The sequence below is a fragment of the Miniopterus natalensis genome, chromosome 9, assembly GCF_054644295.1.
Source record: "Miniopterus natalensis isolate mMinNat1 chromosome 9, mMinNat1.hap1, whole genome shotgun sequence".
Taxonomy (NCBI): Eukaryota; Metazoa; Chordata; class Mammalia; order Chiroptera; family Miniopteridae; genus Miniopterus; species Miniopterus natalensis.
The window spans coordinates 53762633-53788519 of record NC_142089.1 but is presented as its reverse complement, the minus strand read 5'-3'; the positions used below and the strand labels follow the sequence as shown (position 1 = coordinate 53788519).

Here is a 25887-nt window from a genome sequence, read left to right as displayed (position 1 = left end):
TAGAAAGTATTTTTTAAATGAGAGAACTTTGGCCCTATTTAAATGCTAGAAGGACCTTGAAGAGATGGAGAGGCTGAAGCCATCATCAAAAGAAGGAGAATCTGAAAGTATGAACTGGCAGGACAACAAAACCTGCATATTCCAGCTCCATTTCCTAAGCTATTCTCCTAGTGACAAGTCATTTTTAGCAAACAGATTCTGAACCACATGTCCCCTTACATATGGCTAGTATAAAAAACTCATTGAATTTCATGATGAAAGAAATTGGAATGAATCACAATAATGTTGAATACCTCTCAGGGCCATGAAGTTGAATGCTGTCTGGTATTGCAGTTAGTAAGCAATGATTTATCAGATCATAAATCATCATATCCTACTTTTTAGCTTTTTGTAAGAATAAGTTAGAAAAATTTTACATGTAGGCTGTCATTAAGTATTGAAGTGTTTCACATTCATCAAAATAAAAACAATAACTTTTCCCCTAGGAATTCCCCTTTTAACCCTAAGCTTTACTTTGTTATTTATGAATATGGAAATCGTTTCTCCTGATGTCTCTGCTCCCTGTAGAGTGAATATTTGCTGTCAAAGTGGAGTGACAATGTCTGTTTAATGAAATTAGGTAGCAGTGGCTAAGCTGGTCATTAGGGAACCTGATTTCTGAGATAATCACTTCTAAAACCTGTGTTTATAGAAAAACTGCTTCAGAGAGTAAGTAATGCAGTTTCTAAATACTAGCAAATGTCCTGGGATCTTTTCAACAAAGGATAAGGATGTCTTCTTTCCAGTGGCCTTTTTTTTTTTTTCAATCATGGCACTGTGGTGTTTTTTGGCTTACCTTTGAAGACTGCTGGATTTTTCCACTGAGAAAAATATTTATTCTGGGATTTCTAGCATTATGCAACTGCCTGATTTTCCTAAACAATGTTCTTTGGGGGTTTTTTTGTTTTGTTTTTGGGGTTTTTGTGTGTTGGTTTTTTTCTTTTAAAGAAAGAGGAATTTATTTTTTATTTTATTTTATTGTTAATCTTCACCCGAGGATATTCTTTTTCCAACTGATTTTTAAAGAGAGTGGAAGGGAGGGGGAGAGGGGAGAGAGAGATAGAAACATTGATGTGAGAGAGACACATTGATTGGCTGCCCTGACCGGGGCCAGGGATCAAACCTGCAACCCAGGTACGTACCCTTGAGCAGGAATCTCGACCCTTTGTGTGTGGGCTGATGCTCCAACCACTGGGAACACCAGCCAGGGCTTGTTTTTTTGAGGGTTTGTTTTTTTTTAATGTGGCCAAGGAGTTAAGAATTCCTGGCATATTCACTCTTCATTTCCAATGGTTTTTTTCAAGGTCATGTGACTATAACCAAAGGATGGTATTGGGGAGGTTCACAGTTGCCTGTGTGAATTTCCTTCTGTAGAAATGAGTTTTGAGACTAGTCAACTGAGCACATCTGTAGTAAAGGAGTCTACATGCTGTTTTCATTGGGTTGGACTTCTGAACAAGCATAGTGCTTCAATCATTTATGAAAAAGAAAAACAACTTTTCTCTGCAAAGATCATAAATCCATTTGTCATCAAAATGAAGGCTTACCAGTCTTTTTTGTTGTTGTTATTTCTGCAGCTAATAAAATTGGTTATTGGGAAGGAGGGAAAGAAACAAAACTACCAAGTTGATTTAGGACAAATCCAGGCCTTTCAATCTTGACTTTGCAGTTTGTCAGGTGAACACAGGCATAAATGTTGCCTCAAATGAGATGCTTGTCCTAAAAACATTGAAAGGTTTGAGTTTCCCTCTTGTCATTGTGTCCAGCATAAGAAGGAAACCACACTTCGTCAGTCCACTCATAATCCAAGCCTAGAGCAGCAGGACCACCGTGGGAGCTTCTATTAGAAACACCAGCAGCCCTACCACCTATCTGGGCTGTGGGTTCTCTAGGCCATGAATTAGTCACACTAAAGAAATTTCTCTTTCTAAGAAGATACATTTATATTTCTTCTCAGTATTTTGAAGAAACATACCTTCATTGGCCAGCAAATCCTGTCAACTCTTGATTGTTAAAAGATTGATTATCCAGTTTTGGCTTATCCTGGTCACCACTTTCTCCTTCTTCTCCCCCTGCTTGTTTTGGCCCATTTTCTGCTCATTAGGAAATCTTCCAGAGCAGAGGAAGCTCAATCTGTTTGGCTGCTTATTAGCAACAAGACGAAAGGTTTGCTAAAGGGTTAGCTCTTCTAGTTGAATCTTTAATGACTCCCACCCAATCCAGTCAAGTTCATACTCTTTGTGGAATGTTGCTCCTTCATACTCTGGCCTCTGTTTACATATCCAGTCTTACGTTCTACCTTTCTCCTCACAGGTGCTGTGCATTTCAGTCACCATAACAGCAAACAATTATTAAATGCTTGTTATGTGTCAGGTGGTATTCCACGTGGTAAATATCTATGAAGTTACTTAATCCTTACAAACACCCCCCACGAAGTAGGTAAACCTATTATCTCCAGTTCACAGAAAAGGCAGCTGGGACTCAGAGAGATAAGTAACTGGCCCGAGGTCACACAGACAACAAATAATAAAACCAGAATTCAAAATTAGGCCTCTAAATTCAGAGCATGTGTTCTTAGCCACTATGCTACACTCTTTCAAGTCCGTAGGCTTGATTCTTAGACATCCCCCAAATTCTGTGTATTCACTCACTTTCATGTCTTTGTTCATACATTTTATTCCCTCTGCTTGGAAAGCTCTTCAATCTTGCCCTCTAACTTTAGGATAAACAACTTTTTGATCTTCCAGGACTAAACGGAACTGGTACCTCCTTTCAGGCACTCTTCCGTGGACTCCACACTCAGAGTTGAGCAGGCCTGCTCTGAACTTCTGCACACTCTGTACTCTGCTTCGTCAGAGCCTGGATTGTATGGCTTCTCTTACTTATCTTCATGTCTTTCTTCCCCAAGAGATTATAAACGCCTGTAGAACTGGAATTGTATTTTATCTCTCTCTATGTCCAGCACCTAGCTCCGTGTCAGACCCATAGAAGAAGCCCAATAAATATTTGAGGAATGAATGTTCTTTGCATAATAACTATGACTTTGGAGACCTGAGTTTAAAATTAAGATGTGTTACTTAACGTCTTAAACATCATCTATAAAATAAGTACAATAATATATAATTCATACGTTTTTTTAATGAGAATCAAATAAGATATTGCATGTGAAATGCTTAGTACACTGCATGGACTTAGTGAATTGTTTTTTAGTAATATTAAATATTCATGGTTAAGCTAACATGTATTCATTCAACAAATATTTGTTTAGTGCCTAGTATGAGCCAGGAATTAGGGAATAGAGCAGTGGGCAAGATGGGCTAAGAACTGCCCTCGTGGTACATACATGGAACAGCAAGAAATGATTGACATTTTACTATTTTTTACCCCCCCCCAAAAAAAATTACAATGGATCAGCCAAGTAATTGAGTAGTAGTGTATAAATAAACAAATTAGTTAATTCTGAATTATGTTAAGTGGTATGAATAAAATAAATAGGGCTTTGATACCTATTGGGAAACATTATAGACAAGGCAGACTGTGGAGGCATCACTGAGAAGGTTATATAAGATGGAGCCAGGTATATAAAGAATGAGGGGAGAACATACCTTAGGAAGGAACTAAAATGAAAAACCTGTAGTCAGGAATAGTTCGGCATCTTCACAGGGTCATCAGAGGATTGAATAAGATAGTATGGAGATAGATTTGTTATTTTTGAAATAAAATATGGATATTTAATTTTTCATAGTGATGTGAGCCTAGACATATCTAAGAGCTGAAGTATAGATGAAGTACCCTCTTTCAGTCCCCATTAGTCCTGCAAGTATGAGTTAAGACCTGGGTAGAGATTTCATCTGATATACTAATTTTGTCCAATATTATAGTGCCATTTGCACTGTCCATTTTGCAGGATTGATAAACTACCAGTAGATCTAATGGAAATGTGTAAACAATTTCTGTGAGGTAATACAGTGTTGAAATGCCTGTATCCATTAAGGCTGAGCAGAGTTAGTTTTGTATACTCTTCTTGGGAATGGACCTAAGTCAAGCAGACCTGTCTTTACAACCTTAAGACCTGCCTCAACCCTGCTCTGAGTTCCATAAGTTTTAACACATTTAGAGATTAAAAGTTAAAGTCACCTCTTAATTTTAGTATATAGCTCATTCATAAATCTTATTTCCAGCATTTGGCCATATTATTAATGATTGGCACTGTAGGAAAACATATGAATGCTACATTATGTATGTATAATGTAGCCATGCATATAATCACCTAATAATACTTTCCCACATATTTTTAAACAGCCAATTCTTTCCTAAGAGGGATATATTTAGTAAACCAAATAAAATGAGAAATTCATACTTAAACAGAAGTGTTTTTAGTACCTTGGAGTAAAGGAAGCGAAGTATTACTTTTATAACTCATTCGTTTGCTGACTTAACCAAAAATACGGTTTATATGTTGCCTAATAATGTAAAAAAAAAAAACCATCAGGGCATCATAGTTATTTTTTGTACTATAGAAAGTAAATTAATTTTAATTACTATATTCTCACACAGCAAATAACTATATCAACATGATACTGTGGGCACAGAAGGTGCTTGGCAGTAGGGAAAGGAAAAAAACTGTTTTCCTAGTAATTTCAAGGGTAGTATTTTAAAGAAAAGCATCAACTAATTTGAAGTTCAGTGTCATTTTAAATTTATTCTACTGTGGAAAAATCAATCAACTTAACATAAAAATATTTCTTATTTCACTCAACGTAATTTTTAAGATAGTATTCTTTTGTTAATCCTCTCTCAAATGTGGATTTCTACTGTTGCCTATAATAAACCGTTTTTTCTTATTTATTAATGTATTTGTTTCAATCCTAATGAGAATAAGGCACCTAAACCAAGGGGTCTGAGGAGTAACAGCGTGACATTCTCTTTGCTATGTTTCACTATTATGTACAAACCAGTCGTCGTCATTCCAAAATCTGTCTCCGTGTCTGTAAATTTGTGGATGTAGCCCCTTTTCCTTCCCAGATCTTTCCATTCAGTTCCGGAATGAAGGCAAATAGTGCTTGTGGTTGACATTGTTGTCATTTCTGACCCAAATGTGTATTTACTTAGAATCCAAGGCTTGAGCAGGCATCAGTTTCAGTCTTGTCAAAAACTGACACTTTCCTGCAAAGTTCAAAACCAATTTAAGGGTACAAATATACAACTTGTAGATAAATAAGCTCAGGAGAGCTAACGCACAACACAGTAATTATAGTCAACAATACTGTACTATAAACTTCAAAGGTGCTCAGAGACCAAATCTTAACTGTTCTAAAAACAAAAAAAGAAATAATAAATATGTAACATGATAAAGGTATTAGCTAGGCTACTGTATCAATCATATTGCAAAATATAAATGTATCCAACCAACACATTGTACACCTAAACTTACACAATACTTTACGTCAATTATATCTCAATAAAATAAAAAACAATTTAAGCAGGCAGTTTGGCTCATCTCTGAGGATAATGGAAATCTCTGGCCATGAGACATTATATACATCATTCTATTAACTTTTTTTTAGACTTGGGTAAATTGCTGATTGGTTTCAGCATCTCTGAACAAATTGATAATTGTGATTTTATTTATTTTTAAATTTGTTCAGAATGACTTACTCTTTCCTGATGGGTTTTAGTCAAATCATTTTTAAGACATTGGAAAGAATGCCTAGGGATTAACATCTGTTTCTCTTGAAAGCAAAATTACTCATCCATCTGTGTATTCATAATAAAAAATGTTTGTTCTTTACTTGTATGAAACATTGTTTGGAAATTTGTACAGAACACTCTGCTACTGTCCTCAAATTTCTCTCTAAGAAACCAACATGAACAGTAAAAAACTTGGAGCATGTTCATTGTGTTTTATTAAATGCCTGATAGCACTGCAACTAGAATAAAGTTTCTAGCATACAGTTAATCCTAAGGTTCTTATTATTCTCAGCCAAACATCCCTATTGACTTCAGGAGTGTTCAACAGTATCTGAATGTCCATTGTCACCTGAAAGGTACTTTTTTTTCCCTGTTGGAGAATAAGGGTCTCTAAAATTACAAGTAAAGTGAGATGAAGGGGTACCCTTTTAGCATTCTGGACTGTTGTGGTCCCCTAAAATCACAGCATAATCTGTCCTGTGATGCATGTCCTCTCTCTATGGCACCAATTACCTCTCTGATACCTCCAGGGATAGGATACGCAAGGCCTGGCCAGATCTTGGGGGTGGCAGTGCTTGTTATCAAATAATCCTGATTTTACTTAATAATGGCTCCAAAACACAAAAATAGTGATGCTAGCAGTTCACATATGCTAAAGGCAAGTCATAAAGCGCTTCCTTTAAGTGAAAAGGTGAGCGCAGTACAATAAAATATTTTGAGAAAGACCACAGTCATGTAACTTTTATTACAGTATATTGTTACAATTGTTTTATTACAAGTTATTGTTAGTCTTTTACCGTGCCTAATTTATAAACTAAACTGCATTAGAGGTATGTATGTGTAGGAAAAAACATAGTATAAAATATAGGGTTCAGTATTATATGCGTTTCAGGCACCCACTCAGGGTTTTGGAACACATGCCCTTTGGATAAGGCAGGACTACTGTAGTAACATCTGTGGATTCAACAAGAGGCAAGGAAAACTGCACAAAGCTTTTTGGTGTGTTTTTTTACTTGACTCTTGATGTTGCTCCAATGCCCTCAACACTTTAAGCAACTGTTCTTACCAAAAGGCTAGCAATCTTAAACAAGTTTATTTTTGCTGCATAATTTAATTAAATCAAAAAGTGGCTTTCCTGCTGGGCCAACAAATGAACCACCCAAAAACTTACTTTAGTTGCAACTTTCTTTTCTTTTCTTTTTTTTTTGTAGAGAAATTCTGTCGTGTTAAGGTACTCCATTTTAAATTCCCTAATTTCCCTGTGCGGTAGGAATATTGTGTCAAATGCTAGGTCTACTAATGTTGTTATATACTGCATTTTATTTTTAAGCACAACTGTAGTCATCAGATAAAACACACAAAGCTCTGACATCTGATTTGATAAGAAAATAATCTACACTTTGCCGTGCTTTAAACACACAGCATTCAAAACTCACTCTTTATTCTTTCATTGTTTTGACATGGCTGATATGCACTGGTGCTAAAACAAGTAAAATAAAATTGTCACAATAAGTCAGCATATGCTCCACTGAAACACTGTCAAGGCCTAACTGTGTCACTGCCGTGTGCAGTGCAGGAAGCAGCAGCGTGGAGCAGCGCATGCCAGCCACAGCCACAGCCACAGCCACAGCCACAGCCACAGCGCTCAGCTCTGCCTCGCAGTGCACACCGGCCGTGGGCAACACGTGAATGAGCATGGCCGTGTGCCAATGAAACTGAAATTCTAACTTCATGTCATTTTTACGCCTTGAAACATTGCCCTTTAGATATTTTTAAACACATAAACATGTAAAAACTATTCTTAGCTCACGAGCTCTACAAAAACAGGTGATGGATTGGATTTGGCTTGCAAATCATAGTTTGCCAACCTTATTTTAAGATGTGGCCTTGAGGAAATACTGTTTGCTCAGTTAACTTTATTCCCGATCACACTATTTGTAGTAAATTTTCAGGAATCATGTGTAATTCAGGAATAGAATAGTCTCATTTTTTATTGAGATATAATTGACATATATCATTGTATTAGTTTCAAGTGTACAATATAATGATGTGATTTATGTATATTTTGAGAAATGATCGCCACAGTAAGTCAACATCCATCAGAATATTCTTCTTTTTTTTAAATGTTTTTATTGCTTTTTCTTTTAGAGAGAGAAGAAGGGAGAGGGAGAGAGAGAAACATTGATGTGAGAAAGAAACATCCATCAGTTGCCTCCCATATGCACCCTGACCAGGGATTGAATCCATAACCTGAGCATGTGTCCTGACTGGGAATCGAACAGGTGACCTTTAGGTGCAAGGGATGACACTCAACCAACTGAGCCACACCGGCCAGGGCAAAATATTCTTCTTAAGGAGATATGAATCAGTTATTAGAGTTTTCATGTACACCAGAATATAATACAAAAAGTTAGAATGCAACGAATGTACTTCACACATAGATGCTACTTAAGTCAGAAGATACTGGTGGACTTTGTACTGTCTCGGTGTTTTCATTTTAAAAACTCAAGACCATTACATTAACTATAATTAGAGATGATAGGTGGGCCAAAACATTAAACATTTCACTTATTTGGGAAAGCGGCCCAGGACAACTCCCAAACCTGGGTAGTGTGTTAACAGCAGCATTTCACAAGACCAACCCCTCCTACATTTTACTAAGCTTCTGGATGGTTTTTCTAGGAACTGCCCCAGTTTTCATTTCTTATCCATGTTATTTAGGGCATCAGAGGCAGCCCAGGAAGAACAGGGCTGACTGGGTCTCCAGGTCCTCGAGGAGCAAAGGGTTCATCAGGCCTGCCAGGAAGCCCAGGAGCCCTAGGCCCAAAGGTACTTTAATGTTTTGTTCTGATGGATGAGCAGTATTGACCATGCTTACTGGCCCTGAGTTCATTGACTACATCACAGGATGGTAAGGTTAATAGCTTTTAATGAAATTTGGCTAATAATAAAAACACATTAGGAAGAAAGGAAAGTATGTGGCCTTGACATGTTCATCTCCTGTAATGGCTACAATGCATGTAATTTGCCAAAACAACTCATTAATCCAGGATGGAAAATGCTTTAAAAATGCTCTTTGATTTATTTTGGTGGTTTTTTCCCTTTCTGTCATTACCTTTTCCTCCAAAACAGAAAAACGTTATTTACTTCCAGATACACAGTTTCTCAGATAAACTTTCTGTTTCTCTAAGTCTGAAGCTAACCAACCAATTAATAAATCTGATAAGAGTACAGACTCTTTCTTAGAGTCAGAGTGACAGTAATTAAGTCTTGCATTAACATTCCCTGCATAGAGTATTGTCACATGTCAATAGGCTTTCCAAACGAACTTCTCTTAGAAATATCTCCATGCAGAATTGGCCCAGACAAGCCAAGACATTCGTCCAGTGTCTAAAGCTATTTCATAAAAGCCTCGGATTTAGACAAAGGCACCCTCATCATTACTACTCAATTGTATTTTCACAGTTCCACTTCTAAAGAATTTTCAGATATTCTGACCTATACCAGTAAACTGAAAATGATGACCCAGATGCTTACTGTTCACAGTTTGAACCTCCTGTTAATGTTTGTACCATAAATATCCCTTTCCACTAAAACTCAGTGTAGCTGAGCAAATAGTAAAAGTAGGAAAGGAAATACGATCTCTACCTCTATGTGTGAATCTGCAGTAAAAAGAACCCGCATTTGTCAAGTCCCAGCCCTATGTCTTTGTCTCAAGACAGTGAATGATAATTTGCCAATCTTAAAGAATCTTTGGTCAAAATCTGCCAAGCATCATGTTTTCATTAACCTGTCTCTAAACTCCACCTGATTCCTAAGTTTATTTTTAGAAATGGTGTGAAAGCTACGGCCACTCTAACTTCAAAAACAAAATAAATATATGTTTTAAAAAGAATTGACTTAAAAATAAAATAATGGTGATTTAATATACCTTTAAAGTGAACTTTCAGGGGAAAAGGACAGTTGATATCAAAGAAACCTTAGGAAACAGATTAATGGACATTTCTTAATGATGGAATTGAAACAATTATCGTGACAAGAACCAGGGCTCACACTTCAGGAGACTTCTCTGTTTCTGGTATCACATAGCTGAAACCTCTGTGTGGTAAAGAAAACACAGGAGAGTATCAATTCAAATAAAATACAAGTTTTATCACATATAAACACCCACATGCACAAGCCACACCCTCGCTGTCCTCTCTGTAGCCTGACTACCCCCCTCCTAGCTTTGTAGGAACCCCCTTCCCTCCTCTTTCCACACTTACAACTCCAGTCTCTGAAATTCAATTTCCCCACTGCTACACTTGTTTATTATAATCAAATATTACCTATATGGAAAATATTGGTGGGGAGGATGATCATGCCGAACTTGACTTCCCCAGTGCCTTATTCTATGCCTAAGGATGGTCCTGTATTTGGGTTTCATTTAAAAGCTAATATTTTGGGGGGGTTTTCAAGTCAAGCTCACCTTTCTTTTCCTGTCCATAGGGTGAACAAGGGCTACCTGGTCAACCTGGAATTCAAGGTAAAAGGGGTCGTCGAGGAGCACAAGGTGATCAAGGACCACGTGGAGAGCTTGGCCTGAGAGGGCAGCCTGTATGTACCAACTCAGAAATTCACTAAGCACTCACTCTACAGACTGGAACACCATTGCTCAATAATCATTATCATATCTATTCACATTGCAGGGAGAACATGGTGTTCAAGGTTTGACAGGTTTCCAAGGATTCCCAGGCCCCAAAGTATGTTTACATAATTTGTTAGCTATCTAGAAAAAAAAGATGTTGAAATACCAATATTTAGTCTCTGACTTGAGCTTTTATGTTTTTAATCTGCAAAATTTCAGTTAGTACAGAGCTATACATTTGAGCTCTGAATATGTTAATGATAAAACTTATGTAACTATATATTTTCCTAGCAATTTTATTGAATAATTTACTTTTGTCCCTTCCTCTTCATTTTTCTGTTAACATTTTACTCTACTTGCTTTATCATGTACCTATCCATCTATCCATCCCTCTCTCCCTCCCTCAATCCATTTTTGGTGTATTTCAAAGTAAATTGCAGACCTGAATACAATTCCTCCAAAATACTTAGCATGTACATCATTAACTATCACAGTCCATTTTTTAAAAGACAATTCTGAGGATGTTGGTACAAGATGATTTCATTTGTAAAATGTTTCTGCAGAGCTAAAGATTGACATTTTGTTTTTTATTGTGTTTCTAGGGTCCTGAGGGAGATGCTGGTGTTGTTGGAATATCAGGTCCGAAAGGTCCTATTGGACAGAGAGTAAGTGTAAAGTCATTCTATCTGCCCAGAAACTGTGATTATTTGCTGATTGTAGGAATTGGGATTAAGAACTCTAAAATTAATATACTCCAAATTAATGACTTTATAAAATGACTTTTAGTATAGAAACTCACTTGAGCACATGCAGAGGTTCTCAGCCTTTTTCAGTTCATATATTAGTTTGAGCAAAAGACCCCATGGACCACCCACACTTCCCAGTTCTCACTTTAAAAAAATAATCATCAGAATTAATGTGAATACTGGATAATGTATTTATTAACTCACCCTAGAAACAAAAACATAAAGCAGAGTTATGTTATAAGCATTAATACAACCAGAGACCACCCCCATGCACCACCTGGAGGGGGCTTTCCTATAACCAGAGCTCCTCAGACCACACTTTGAAAAATATTTCCCAGTAGCTTTGTTTCCCCAGTTTAAGGGTGGGTATCCCAGAGAGTAATGAGGGCCTGCTTAAAGAACTGCAAAGATCAGGGTCTGAAAAACTCCAATTAGCTGTTTAGTGCCTGGAATTGCAAACTGTAGAGAATATAAACAGGATAGATAAGCCACTAGTAGCTACTGGTTATTGGTTTGTTTGTTTTTGTTTTGGGGGTTTTGTTTTGTTTTTTGCTTTTGGGGGTTTTGTTTTATTTTTGTTTTTGTTTTGTTTTGTTTTGTTTTGTTTTTCTTAACCACAGTGTCCTAACTGATGAGATGATGTATAAAACTGAAAAGAAAAAAAAAAGCTATACAACGCTAAACAGTGGTTTGACTGTAGTAGTAGAATTCTTACCTGTATGACTTACAGCAGCTGCAGGGCAACGGTGGAGAGAGTGAGCAGAGAAAGGAAGAAGGAAAGTGATTCAGATGCAGGAGAAAGGAATCTTGAAGAACTTGACAACTGAAAACCAGTCTTGTGCAGAATATTAAATGAAAAGTCAAATTCTTTTCAATAATACAAAGAGCCATGTTGTCATGGAAAATGTTTATTTAAAGGCCCTTCTCAACATTTCTTCAGGTGCAAATTTATTAGTTATTTTTATGATTTCTGAAGAACCATGAAAAGTTGGTGCTTTTATATAAAGTCCAATTCTTGATTACCCACAAGTGGGTTATATAAGATAGGCTTCTCTATGATAAATATTGCTCCAAGTTCTTACATATATTAAGTTCCCCACTAATTAAAACCCATTCCTTCTAATTTTATTAAGTTCTCAATTAATTAACTTCTTTCTTGGTATTATCAAAGAGAAGTTGGCTGCCTGCCTGGCATCTGTCCTAAGCAGAGTCTTACCAAGTTCTGGGTATCTCTAGGCCAGGGTCTAAGCCTATATTGCTTTTCAGCTCCAGAAATTTTATCTGCTCACCAATAGTAAAGTTCTGGTAAGTAGCTCACAAATACTAATTTATGTGTGGCTATTCCTTTGTTAAGGTATTACAGAGGCAAGTGAAAAGTCTTGATAAGTTAATATTTAGCCAAAGACTATTATGTACCAGGTACTGATGTATAGTTTGTGTCCCCTATATCATTTAATCCTCACAAAAATCATGTCAGAGACACTATTATCCCCATTTTGCAGGTGGGAAAACTGAATTTCTGAAACTAAGTCTGTGGCTCAAGGTCACATATGGCTCTTATGTTGAGTCAGAATTTGAATTCACAACTGATTGAGCAAATTATATATTAGAAGGTTGCTTGCTAATTGCATAAATAAAATATATAATGTTCTTGCTCAATAATCAATAAATATTTGATAAATAAGTAAATTAAATTAATTAAAGTAGGAAATCTGGATTAATTGTCCTCCATTGCAAATATGTTTTTAGTAGTTGACTGGTACCAACCATAGCACCTCATCTTTTGGACACAGTTAGATAAACATAGTTTTTGGCTCTTTTGGACTACTTTTTCTAGAGTCCATGTAAACCTCTCTATTTTTTAACAAATGAGATCACAGTCAAGTTTATTAGATTAAAGCTTTCTTGCCTTTTTTTTTTTTTCAGTGATAAACTAGTCTGAAGGATATATTTTATTAGGTTAAGATATCAACTCTCTTGATTTGATTATAGATTTTTGAGATTTGGGCACCCTATTTACAAATTATTACTTAAAGTCAATCTTGTGTTTTTTTGTTAAATTATATTACTTGTTTTGAGGTAACATTGGTTAATAAAATTATGTAGGTTTAAAGTGTACAGTTCTTTAATACTTGATCTGTAGATGGCATTGTGTGTTCATCACCCAAAATCTTTGTGTTTAAGAGATTCCATTAGATTACTTTTAGAGTATCAGGTAATTTCTCTCATTCTAGGCCAACTTACTATTAAAGCTATCTGTTGATGTACTGCATGGCATTATAATTATCTCAATTAAAAGTATTTTCTGTACCTTATCGGAAGGTGGAAAAAGAGAAAATCTGTTAGATATCTACATTTATGTTTTCCAGGTTAAGTGTGAGGCAGAAAGTATGAAATTTGCAGCCAGTAGAAGTTGAAGTAGAGGTTGAGGGAAAATAACATAGGTAGTTTGTATTTATCAAGTGATGATAGGTTCTATACCTAGTTTGGGAGGAGTAGACCAAAAATCCAGCTTATTGAAGGTTATGGTAATAATCAAATAAAAGCTTACAGTTTCAAAATCATTTGTCACTTTTAATTCTTACAGTGGCCCTATTAAGTAGGCATTCTAATTTTGCAGATGAAGAAACTGAAGTATAGTTTGTCAAAGAGCGTAGAATGCTCTCTGGTTCTTTTTCATACTTTCTCTCAATTCCATGCTGCATGTCGCTCAAACATCTGTTCCTTCAACATCTGTAATTTATGCAAAAATTTGTTTATCACTCTGTGTAGTCATTTTCTATAAGTAATTGCATTTTTATATAATGGCACACATATAAAATGGCATTATTAAAGTTATCAATAATAAAAATTGTAATGCTGATTTATCAGTTTGTTAGGAATTATACTGATATAACTCTCCTAATATTAAACTACATATTATAATATGTAGAATTGTGTGCACACTACAAGTCAAAAATTACTATGATTTCTGCTAATACTATAAGATTTTATGATAAAAACTGAAATTATGCAAACATGGACTACTTTACCATTGCACAAGAAAGTTTCTAGAATTTTTTTGAATTATACTGGCAATGAGACTAACTGTTTTCCTTTTACTCCAACAGGGAAACACTGGCCCCCTAGGCAGAGAAGGTATAACAGGCCCAACAGGTAGAACTGTAAGTTTGTCATAACACAGGTCTCTTTGTCATATTTTTTTCTTTAATCTTATTTCTAGAGTAATCCACAAAGGATCGCCCTGGGTATTTGAGAAGCAAAGGGCAAAATAGATGTACATTTTCATCTGGAAGGTGATTCCTGAGAACTTAGAAATAATACGTGTAATGGAGAATGTGTATATAGTGAGGTGGGCATTAAAACTGGAATTAAATAGATTGGGTTGGGGAAGAGGGGCCGAGAGTCATAAGCATATTGGTGATCAGTAAAGCAATAAAAAGACTAGAACTTATATGCATATATGCATAACCCATGGACATAGATAACAGTGTGGAGAAGGCCGGATGTTGGAGGGTGGGGGGAGGGTGCAGATGTGGAGTGGAGGGAATCAATGGGGAAAAAATAGGGGACTCCTGTGATACTTTCAACATTAGAGATAGATTTTTTTAAAAAAGAATCAGTATCCTAAAGGAAAGAACATAGCAAAAGAAGAGCAGACAGCTAAGAAAGAGTTGTTGAGAATAAGAAAACCAGAGAAGTACAAGGTTAAGCTAGATGACTTTCAAGACAGCACTCAGCAGTGATCTTAGAGGGTAAATTGCAGTAGAAGATAGAGTACAGATAGCAGTGAGGAAGGAAGTAGATAAAAATATTTAACAATAGCTTTTCTCAAATTCTTACAGCAGACTTATTTTTTTCCACTTAAAGACATGAGGAAATCATTGAGGTTTATATGTTCCTTAATTATTCAAGGTGATGCAGCTAGTGAATTACATAGCTGACGTTTCTTATTTCAAGTGCTTTTTCTACCCCATTCAAGCTGTGTCTGGGGAGGAAACTGTGACAGTTAGTACTATGAAATAAGGTAAAAATAAGACAATGTTTGGGGGAGATAGTCTTGGGGAAGTTTTACAGTACCAACAATAGTCTAAACATACAAGAGCAGCCTGGCCGGGTGTGGCTAAGCGGTTGAGTGTCAACCTAGGATCCAGGCGATCGGAGTTCAATTCCCAGTCAGGGTGCGTGCCCGGGTTGCGGGCTCGATCAATGACTCTCTCATCATTGATGTTTCTCTCTCTCTCTCCCCCTCTCCTTTCCTCTCTCTGAAATCAATAAAGATATATTTTAAAAATAAATAAATAAATAAACAAACAAACAAACAAACATACAAGAGCAAGAGCACAGTAGAAAGAGGCAAATTGAGACTTGGAGAAGAAAGGTTCCCCTTCAGAGAATCAATATTTTCAAGTATTTGAAAGTGTTAGAGAGGCACAGAGCTCTAAAATATAAAATGGGATGCTTACATTTTATACTGACAGTATTAAGTATAACTATTCTCTTTGGTAAAGTTAGAGAAGAATTCACTGCCAAATTTACTATTTAATTTTAAAAAATTAAATGTTTAACTTGACATTTCTCTAGACTTTCAGCATTTACCACTCAGAAGTCATAGTCTAAGTGGGACATTGTAAGTGGGAGAATTCTCATATTTCAGTGGGTGGTTTTCAGCAAACTTTGGAAAACATACTGTTCTGATTACAGAATGATTGTATTCTGTCAAAAAATGTGAAATATTAATTGGTCAAGGAAAACATGATAAAGAAATGGCTCAATTAAAATACCTACCAGTGTTTTGTTTATAGATGGTTCCTTGGTACCCTTACAATATTCAGCGTTCACATCAAATTTTTTCTATATTCTATTTGTTCTATTCTAAAAAGAAACTTTTAAGAAAAATTTATTATGAAAGAATAAACATTGGAGAATGGCCAAAACACTGTGAAAGAAAACAGTGGTGGGGGATGAGAGACTTGCTTTTCTAAATGAGAAAACATTATTTTAGAGTCATTGTAAATGCAACTATATGGTAGTACAAAGAAATAAACAAATAGATCAGTGTAATAGGCTAGAGCCCAGAATTAGATCTCAGAATATATAGGAATTTAATTATAACAAAAATGATATATCAATAAGGTTGAGTTTGGCTGCAAATAATTGGAACCCTGAATCAAACTGCTTTATCAGTAAGGAAATTCATGTCACATTATAGGGATGCCAGAGGTAGGAAGGGACTTCAGATTTGGTTAATTAGTGACTCAATCATGTTATCCAAGACCAGACTGTCTCCATATCTCTACTCTGCCATCCTCAACATTGGCTTCATAGTTACATTTATACCAAGATGGCTACAATTTTTGAGGAATCCCATACAGACTAATTATCCAAAGTGAAAAATGGTCTATAATCTTATCGTGGGAAATATAAAACTTTTTTCAGAAGTTTCCCATTGTATTCTTCTTATGCCTGTTGAACAGGATTCAGCCACACACCCACCCCTACACCAGTCAGGGAAGGGAGATGGATTTACTTTTAGTCCCACCACCATGTAAGAAACTAGAACCCTATTTTGCCCATTTTTTAAAAATCTCAGATGAAATTTTAAAGTAAAAAAAAATTTGAAACAATTGAAATCTTAAGAAAATTGTCTAGAAAACTAAAGTGTAGCTTAAGGATTGGGAAGGCCTTTTATATAAAATAGGAACAGAAAGTATATTTGAATACTTGAAAATTTTTAAATTTTATATGAAAAAGTATTCAATAAATAGTCAAAATATTACAAGGGTAGAAAAAAGTAGGTTGCAGTTGTTCTCTTGGAAAATAATACAATCGTTAATAAATAATAATACAAGAATAAGCTCTTGTTTCATGTACTCACAACTGTAAAGCTACTTTTGCCCACCCCTGTATAAGTTGGGGAAAAGTAATTGCAAAGCATAGAACATATAATGGCCTGATGAATAAAGAGCTCTTACAAATTGGTATGAAAAAGATAGAAAACAATAGAAAAACAAAAAAAAATTCAAAAGATCAGTAATTATTTGAAAAGATGCTATCCTAACTATTAGTTAGAGAAATGCAAACTAAAATAATAATGAGATATTAGACCCAACCAATCATAAGGAGATGTAGGAAGAACAGTACTCTTACTTATCACTGGTAGAAATGTGAATTGCAGCCTTTATGGAAAAATATCTATTAAAAATATATATATATATATATATACATATATATATACATATATATGTGTATATATATATATATATATACCCTTTGACCAAGTAGTTCTACTTAGAAGAATTTGTCCCATAAAAAAAAAGTACTCAATACACTAAGGAAATTTTACAAAGATTTTTTTCATAGCACTATTTGTATTGGCAAAAAAAGCTTGAAATCATATGAATGCTCATATGTAGAAGAATGGTTGAATATCTTGTGGTCTAACAATTTTTTGGAATATAATGCAAATATTAAAAAAGAATTAGTTTTATCTAGTTTGGCTGACTTGCAGTTGTTTTATGATGTGTTGTTAAGTATTAAAAATCTGATGCATAGAACAGTATATAATATGATATCAATATCATAAACCTTGACCAATCAGTCACCCCATATATATGTAAACATATTTGTCAATATTTGATTAGGAAAAAGTATAACGAGATATGTACCAACTTGTTAATACTGGATTAGAGGTGGTGGAGGGTGTAAAAAAATTCTGTAAAGATATCTTAAAATAAATTTTTAAAAGTTAACATCCTAGTTGTGTGTTTTTTTTAATGTACAAAGATATTTATCACAGTATTGACTATCATGAGAAAAATTAGAAAAAAGCCTAATAGGAAGTTCAACAAAATATTATCGAAGTTTGGTAAATACCAGGTAAGCATTATAATCATCTAGAAGAATGTGGATTGATATGGTAGAACATTCAAATTACATTGTGAAGGTATAAATTCAGATTACAGAAAAGATGAATAGTATTATCTCATTTTTTACTAAAAAACCGCATACATAGTTTCCGCAAGGATGAGCACAAAAATATTAACACTTTAAAAAGCAGCAGGTCCATCTAACAACAGCAGGCTATGCATTCTCTTCAAGTGCACATGGAACCGTCAGCAAAATAGATCATATTTTGGGTCATGAAACAAATTTTACTAAACTTAAAAGAACTGAAACCAAATAAGGTGTGTTCTCTGGTCATAATGGAGCTAAACTAAAAATCTATTAACTAGAAAGATAATAGGAAAATCTTCTAACACTTGAAAATTAAATCATGCACTTGTAAATTATCCATGGATCAAAGAGAAAGTTTGAAAGAAAGTTCAAAAATACTTTGACCTGAATGACAATGTACAGAGCATATCAGAACTTGTGGGATACAGCTCAGAAGGACTAGAATGAGAAAATAGAGGAGGAAACCTCCCTAGAACAAGGCTGTCAAAGGCTGAGGAAAACAAATGTTAGAAGGATTTAAGCTGTAGTTTCCTTTCTAAATTGTTTTGTGTTGGACTGTTAATCAGCTGTTTTGACTTAACTGAATAATTAAGGAGCTTGCTACTTCGGTCCCCCTTTAAGGTGAGCCAGCAGTTGCAAAACAGACAGCATGATAAATCAATAAGTTGGTTTTCGTTTCTCTTACTTTGTGCTTCACTTAGGAAAAGAAAACTAGGATTTATATGAAGTTACTAAACAAGTCTTACTAGATTAAAAAACAGCAACAAATTGTTATGTTTCTGTATGCAACCTCAGCTACATTTGATAAATAACTATCAATAACACTAAAGTAACATTTTTTTATTTTTTTATTTTAGGGACCCAGAGGTGAAAAAGGCTTTAGAGGTGAAACTGTAAGTTTAACTAAATTTGTGGTTATACTATCACTTGTCACTAGGCTATAAGCTTCATGAAAGCAAGGACCTTGTTTGATTTGTTCATTATTATGTGTCTGATACTCATGGAATAAAAATAAAATTATAATTTTCAGGAAGCCGAACTAACATTGGGTATATAGTAGTGAAACCTGAGAGGCCCTGAACATGTTCGAGAACCTGCCTGTCACATCCTTCCCAGAACCCTGTGTGAAATAGAAAATTTCCTTCTCGGGCATCAGGAGAAGGGGTATGAGCCTTCTTTACAGGTGCTGCAAGAGCACTGCCAGACCGCCTTATGTGTAGACCCACTATGTCCAGGCAGCACCTAGGAGGGCTGCAAAGGAGAAGCAGGTCATTAGCTGTGTATTTCAGCCAATTGGAAACAATGGTGAGCAGTTGGGCAAAAAGTTACACAGCCCTTTGGGAAACCTAAATGGCTTATACTGGCACTATTTCCTGCTTCTCTGGAATATCAGTTCTTCTGAGGTAAAAAAGATGTTCTGTAAAGGGGCCACTTTCCCAGCAGAGACCTACTGAGCTTTTTAAAGCAGCAGCCACAAACAGGGCAGGCCTGGAGTGAAATGAGGGGGATTAAAACCAAAAACAGGAAGTACATGTGAATGAACTTAAAGATAGCAGTGAAGTCTTGATTAAAAGATAATAAGATTACATAGTGACAGTTGAGACTTTTGCTTTTTGCTGTGGGGTACGCTTGGTCTGCAGAATAAGTAAATTGTAGTTATATTGTTATGTCCAAGAATCAGATCCCCTATGCGGCGGAAAGACAATCACTCCAGAGCTGATAATGTAACAGCAAAAGGGACTTTTATTCCAGCTAGCTGGGGTTCGGTTGTATCCAACGCAGTGGAATTCTGACTCGAACCCCGATCCAAATTTACAACAGGCTTATATAGGGTTACAGTGAGCAAGCAATCATTGTCCTTGCAAGGGTTGTAAATTCTTTAGGAAGGGTGGGCTCAGGATGTTTCTTAACCACAGGCGCCTGAAGCTTGAGTGCACCTGGTATTTGTCAAACCCACCTATTTAAGTTAATTCCTGGAACTGCCTCCACCCTCTGCAGTTTACTGAGTCACTCATGTATGCCTTTTGTCCTGCCCCGGGGCCTAGGGGCCTGCCTCTGTCTTGGTGGGTCCTCACAATGTTAATTAGCAAAAGAATGGAACTGATGTGATTTCAGGTAGCCTAAAACTCTCCAAAGGGTGTTAAAATTGATGTGTTTGATTTGAAGAAATGTAGCCCTCACATTTTCTCAGCAGATTTACTAGAGCAGGAAGCAAGGATGTACACACACAGTGCAGCCATGGCCCTGAGGAGGAGAGGAAAGGGGCGAGGAAAAGGGGGAGGCTTGGAATGAGCCCATTTTCCAAACCGTCTCCCCAGCTGCCTCCCTGACCCGCCCTCCCCAAGTACTCTGGCTGGAACATAAGCTTCCATCAGGACTAGGAAACCTCAAGTACCTATTTCACAACCATTTCGTGGGGAGAGAAAAAAAATCAGTGCCTCCAGTGGATTACAGATCGAATGGATTATGCCTGCAGCCTTAGGTTGCTCTGATAGAAATACGGCAACCAGTTAAAGCAGGGCAGGTCGTGGCAGCCGACAGGACAAAATTAAAGTACATTGGGAGGAGGCTCTCTGAGATTGTGGTGCATGGAGACCCCCGTCCTAAAACTCCAGGTGCAGTATCTGGGGTATTGAGCCTTTGCCACAGTGCAGCCTGACCAGCCCTCTCCTTGCTCTCTGGGTTTCTCTTTACCTCCCAGCTTTTGCCCTTGCTCTTTCTCATCAGTACTATTTATCCCTGTGATTCCTACATGAGGTTTCAATTTAAAAATAATTTCCTCAGGGTGGACTTGTTGATGTTTTAGCCTCACCCTGCTGCCAGCTGTGGACAGGATGCCTGGTACCCAGGCCCAAGTACAATGCCAGGCAGCTGTTCTTCAGTTCTTCACCTTCATGTTCCCCTGTGAGAGGCCTTTCCTGACCAGTCTGTGTCAAATAGCAACAGCCCCACCTGCCTGAGATTTCCTATTTTTCCTTAACCTATTTCCTTACCACCTGATATGCTGCATATTTATTAGGTTTTTTGCTTATATCTCCCCTTACTAGAATGTAGACTCTATGACACAGACATTTTATCTGTTTGTTTTAATACTGTGTCCCCAACACCTAAAGTAGTGCCTGTCTTATAGTGGGTGTTCAATAAATATTTAATAAATTATTAGTAAAAGAACTAGAGAAGGCTTGGGGTGTAGGGACATGATAGTTGTCTTCAAATATTTAAAAGGCTGTCTTAAGGAAGAAGGAATATATGTAAGTCTAGAAAATAACATTTAAATTGTTTGTTTATTGCATTGAATTTTCCATTTCTGTGCTTAGCTCCCTGAAAGAAGGTGAGTTTTATGACACTACATAATTCCCTGGCACATAATTATCACAAAGTAGGTACTTATTGACTAAACATATGGAATGCTGAGGCCAATTTCAATATTATGATGAGCTGTGTAATATAATCAAGAACTGCTTTAAAACAAGGTAGTTTTGTGAGACGGGATCTGTCAGAAGCCCACCGACTGTCTCTGTGGGGTGCTGCACTGATACTCCTGCCCTGAGTAGGGACTTAGATTATCCCTTTAAGGTCCCTTCCAGCTGTAAGAGTTTGTGATTCTACAGAAAAGAGAAATAGATAAGCCCCCCATGAAAGAATGAACAAAGGCTTAGAGCATAAATAACTCACAGTTCTTTAAAGTAGAAGTTAATGCTCTTGCAGTTCACCTGCTTCCCTCGGTCCTCGCCCTGGCCCTCTGGGAGCTCCCTGGCTCGCCTCCTTTGTCTTCTTCCAGTCTTCTGCTTCCCGCGGGAGCCCATTCCCTGCCCCGCGGCTAGGGCGCTGCTGCAAAGTGTAGGCGAGATGCCTGCATGTCACACCCCTCCTCGCAGCCACCTGACGCCCCCTTCCTTGGTCCGCAGTGCCCGCGTGGATTAGCCGTCTACTTCTCCCGTCGCATGGACCACTCTCCCTTTGCTAACCGTGATGAATGCTTTTCTGTTCTTCGAAGCATGTCTTCTTTTTCCCTAGAAACTTCTTTCACCTCCTCTTCAAATGACGGGTTTTCATCTCCTTACTCAGGTTCCTGCTCAAATATGATCTTAGAGAAGCGTTCCATGGCCCTCCTGTCTTGTTATCCCTGGTCATTCTCTTTCACAATACCCATGGCAGCACGAATTGAAATTATTTATCTTCTGTCTCCTGTGCTAGAAGTTAAACTTCATGAGAGCAGGGAACCTTGTCTGGTCCACTGGTTGTCAGTGTCCGGAGCAGAACCCACCATATAGTAGGCAGTATTTGAGAAGCAAATTGATTAATAAATGCATACTATTCCCTAAAATTAAAAAGTTAACAACTATTTCCAGTTCAAGCTAGTAAAGTAGTATTTCCTGAATTAATATATTTATTACTCTTTTGCTTTGTGGGTTATCTTCATAATTAAGACGCAAACTTCCAGTGCCCAAGGAGGAGGGGCACAGTGGCAATTAGTATAGACAATCAAATTAGTTACTGGGGGGAAAAAGGGTAGTTGACACATTAGTATTATGAGCTTATTCTGTTTTTATTGTTGAGTGACTGGCATTAAATATCTTTTATCTCCTCTTTTCTTTTGATTCCATTATAGTGTAAAGGGTTTTATAACAGTAATCTTTTAATTCTTAGAGATCATCTGCAGTTAACTTAATCCAAAAAATATGCAAGGAAACCTTTCTGCTTTCATTCTATGAAAAAGGTTAATACTTTTTATACTCCATTAGGACTTTTTCTGTAATTCTACAGGTTTGTTTTTATTTAAGGGGATGATTTAAATAATTGTCTAAATACTCCTAATTAGCTACCATGTTTCAGAATGTAATAGTTTTAAGGGGGTCAGTCTCAGATAAAATTAATATATGGAACATTTTTAGAATAAATTTTATTAGCCAGAATCTACTGTATTGAGACAAATAAGATAGTCCACTCTTTACAGAAAGATCAGAGTCACAATCATCTATCAAACTGGCTTTATAAATCTTATTTTGAAATTTTCCATGAAACTGGTGGAAGAATTTAGGAAGCTGTGCTGTTCTTACCAAGTTTTATACCGATACCAAATCATGACTCAGTGCCTTAAAACAATGGCACACAAAGAAGGTTAAATTTCATTAAACAACATGTGAAAAGTATCCCCTTTAGCATAAGTTTGGGTTTCTTACCTAGGAAGATGTATGTCTTCTACAATTTTACATTATAAACCCTAGTATTGATCTCAAATAGGTCCTCTCCACCACTGCGGGAACTGTTTCTGTATTGCCGTATATTAAAGGGTTCTTTTCCTGTCTGTCCTGTACCTGCCTCATGTCTGCCTGCCTATGTGCTATTTTAAAAATAGGCCCCTGGACTCATATATATGCTCTAAATTGAGCCAGAGTTTTGTGATAATCTGAGAAAACGTCCTAGTAGATAGCATGTAGAATTCCCTACTCTTCTCCTACTTCAAAACTGTTGTGTTAATGGCAAATTTGAAAGGTTACCAAAATCTCCTGGTTCACATTAGGCCCCAAACACTTTTTGAACATGATTAATTTTTCAAGTAAGGAATGCAAAGAGGATGCCTTATAATTCACTGATTCCGTCCTAATTATATTACTGTCTAATAAACTTTATTTAATATCACTCAACTCCCAATTAAAACCTCTAAACCAATGGTTCTCAACAAAAGCCACTTGTCCCCATCCCCCAGGAAACATTGGAAATGTGTGGAGACATTTTTGGTTATTGCAACTGGGGGAAAGGGGGGTTGTTACTGGAATTCAGCGGGCAGAGACCAGGGGTGCTGCTAAACATCCTGTAATGCAAGCTTCTCCATTTATACAGGAGAAAAGGAAAGCTCTCTTTAGCCATGCCAGCTTAAAGATTATGAAGCTAAATCATAATTGTATTTACATAAATGCAAAACCTAAATACTCTGGTTCAAGGACATGCACTTACCATCATTTTCAAAGTCTAATGATTAAATTTGTTATTTTTGGAGGATCATCAGTAAACTCTGGAATTAAATCGAGAGTCTGTTTTCAAAGGTAGTACTTTCGCTATAGCCAAAAAACCACCATAACTATTCACATGAATTTGGTTCCCTTTAGGAAATTAACACAGACAATCGAGTTTTATTATAAACTGCTTTATATAGTAAGTAGAGAGACTGAATTACCTTTTCTTAATGGCACGTTAGTGAGAGGAATAAAAAAGAACTATAAAAGTTATATTGTTGGAATAACATTTTGTTTTATTTGGGCAATTGCCCTGTTCTATGCCGATTGGGGTTGTCCTGCCCTGTCTTGCTTGAACTATTTTGTTTGAGCATATTTGTGGTGATCTGACTTATTCTGGGCAACAAGCTGAAATGAACTCAATAATATCAGCAGTAGAAGTAGGTTCTTCTTTCTATGATAAATTTCTCTTTCAAAGTCAAAGAGCATATATATATATATATATATATATTTTATACTGAACCATCAGTGAGATTTTTGAAAATGTTAAAAATATGCTAAGTGAGGTGAAATATCAGCTGTTTATTTTTACCGTGTTGATCCAGAGAAACACACAGCCAAACCCACTCTGAGCCTCTGTATATTTAAAAGGCTGTCTCCAAGACAACATTTCTGTAACTTATCATACAGCTTCTGAGGTATATGTTTTATACACTCTCTACTTTAAATTATAGGTATATATTATGCAAACTCAGACATGCCCAGTAGGCGTGGTATTAGAGGACGCTACCCTTTTTAAGTTACTATGTATTGATTTTTTCTAGTCACAATATATTTAGAATCAACAGCTCTGGCAATAAAACATGCTTAATAAAGTGAAGCATGGCATCAACATTATTCAAAACTCAGCGGAAGGTAAATTTTGCTTTTCCATCTTTTAACCATAATCTGAATTTGATACAATATAATCTTAACATTCAGTTGACCATCAAGCAAATAAAATTCTGAGTGGACATTCTTTTTTTCTAATTTTATTGAGGTAACACTGGTTAATAAAATTAGGTAAATTTCAGGTGCATAGTATTATAATTTGATATCTGTATACTCAATTGCATGCTCACCCCAACAAGTCTAGTTTCCATCTGTTACCATACATTTGACCCCTTTACCCATTTTCCCCTTCCTCCAGCCCCCCTCCTCTCTGGTAACCACCATTCTGTTGTGATTACTGCTGTTTTATTTTGGAAAATGTCAACATAACTTTTCACATTTTGCTATATATATTTTAAATATTCTGATTTCTAAATTAATACTAGCTAATTTAATATCATTCATTATTTCATTCACTAACAATGTTTAAACACCTACTGTGCGTTAGGCACTATTCTTGTTTCAGAAAATGAAAAGGCGACTAACTCACTTTCAAGGGTCCCTAGGGACTTTCCAATGTGTTATGTATTGTGGAATGCAGAAGAAGTGGTTAGTTGAGCAAGAGGGAGGTGACATGGGGTAGACAGGTGGGTATGGTGTTTTTTAAAAGTCTTGGAAGAGGAATGGGAGTTAAACAGAAAAGGTAAGGAGGAACATTCCTAGTCAGGAAATAACACATGCAAGAGGGTACATGTGTGAAAGAACTTAGAAGATTCAGAGATCTATAGGTAGCTGGTTATACATGGGAGTTTTGGATGTGTTGGGGGGACAAGTGGAAGTAAAGCCCAGACCCTGAAGAGATGCAGGGGTGCACATGAACTAAAAACATACACTTTTGTATCCAATTGACTTGAGTTTTAATCCTAGCTGCTCCTTATTTGTGGTTACATACTCTGTTTTCTTGACTGTAACATGGAAATATGGCATACAACTTGGCATA

The 25887-nt window shown here is 36.4% G+C and overlaps 1 protein-coding gene across 1 annotated transcript in view; it reads left to right on the top strand.

The window, feature by feature from the left end:
- COL24A1 (collagen type XXIV alpha 1 chain) overlaps positions 1-25887 on the top strand; it is a 251664-nt gene that overhangs the window by 208578 nt on the left and 17199 nt on the right. The window contains exons 50-56 of the mRNA XM_087820561.1: positions 8452-8559; positions 10219-10326; positions 10419-10472; positions 10960-11022; positions 12370-12408; positions 14214-14267; positions 18918-18953. Coding sequence (XP_087676687.1) covers positions 8452-8559; positions 10219-10326; positions 10419-10472; positions 10960-11022; positions 12370-12408; positions 14214-14267; positions 18918-18953 — 462 coding nt within the window. The remainder of the gene's footprint in view (positions 1-8451; positions 8560-10218; positions 10327-10418; positions 10473-10959; positions 11023-12369; positions 12409-14213; positions 14268-18917; positions 18954-25887) is intronic.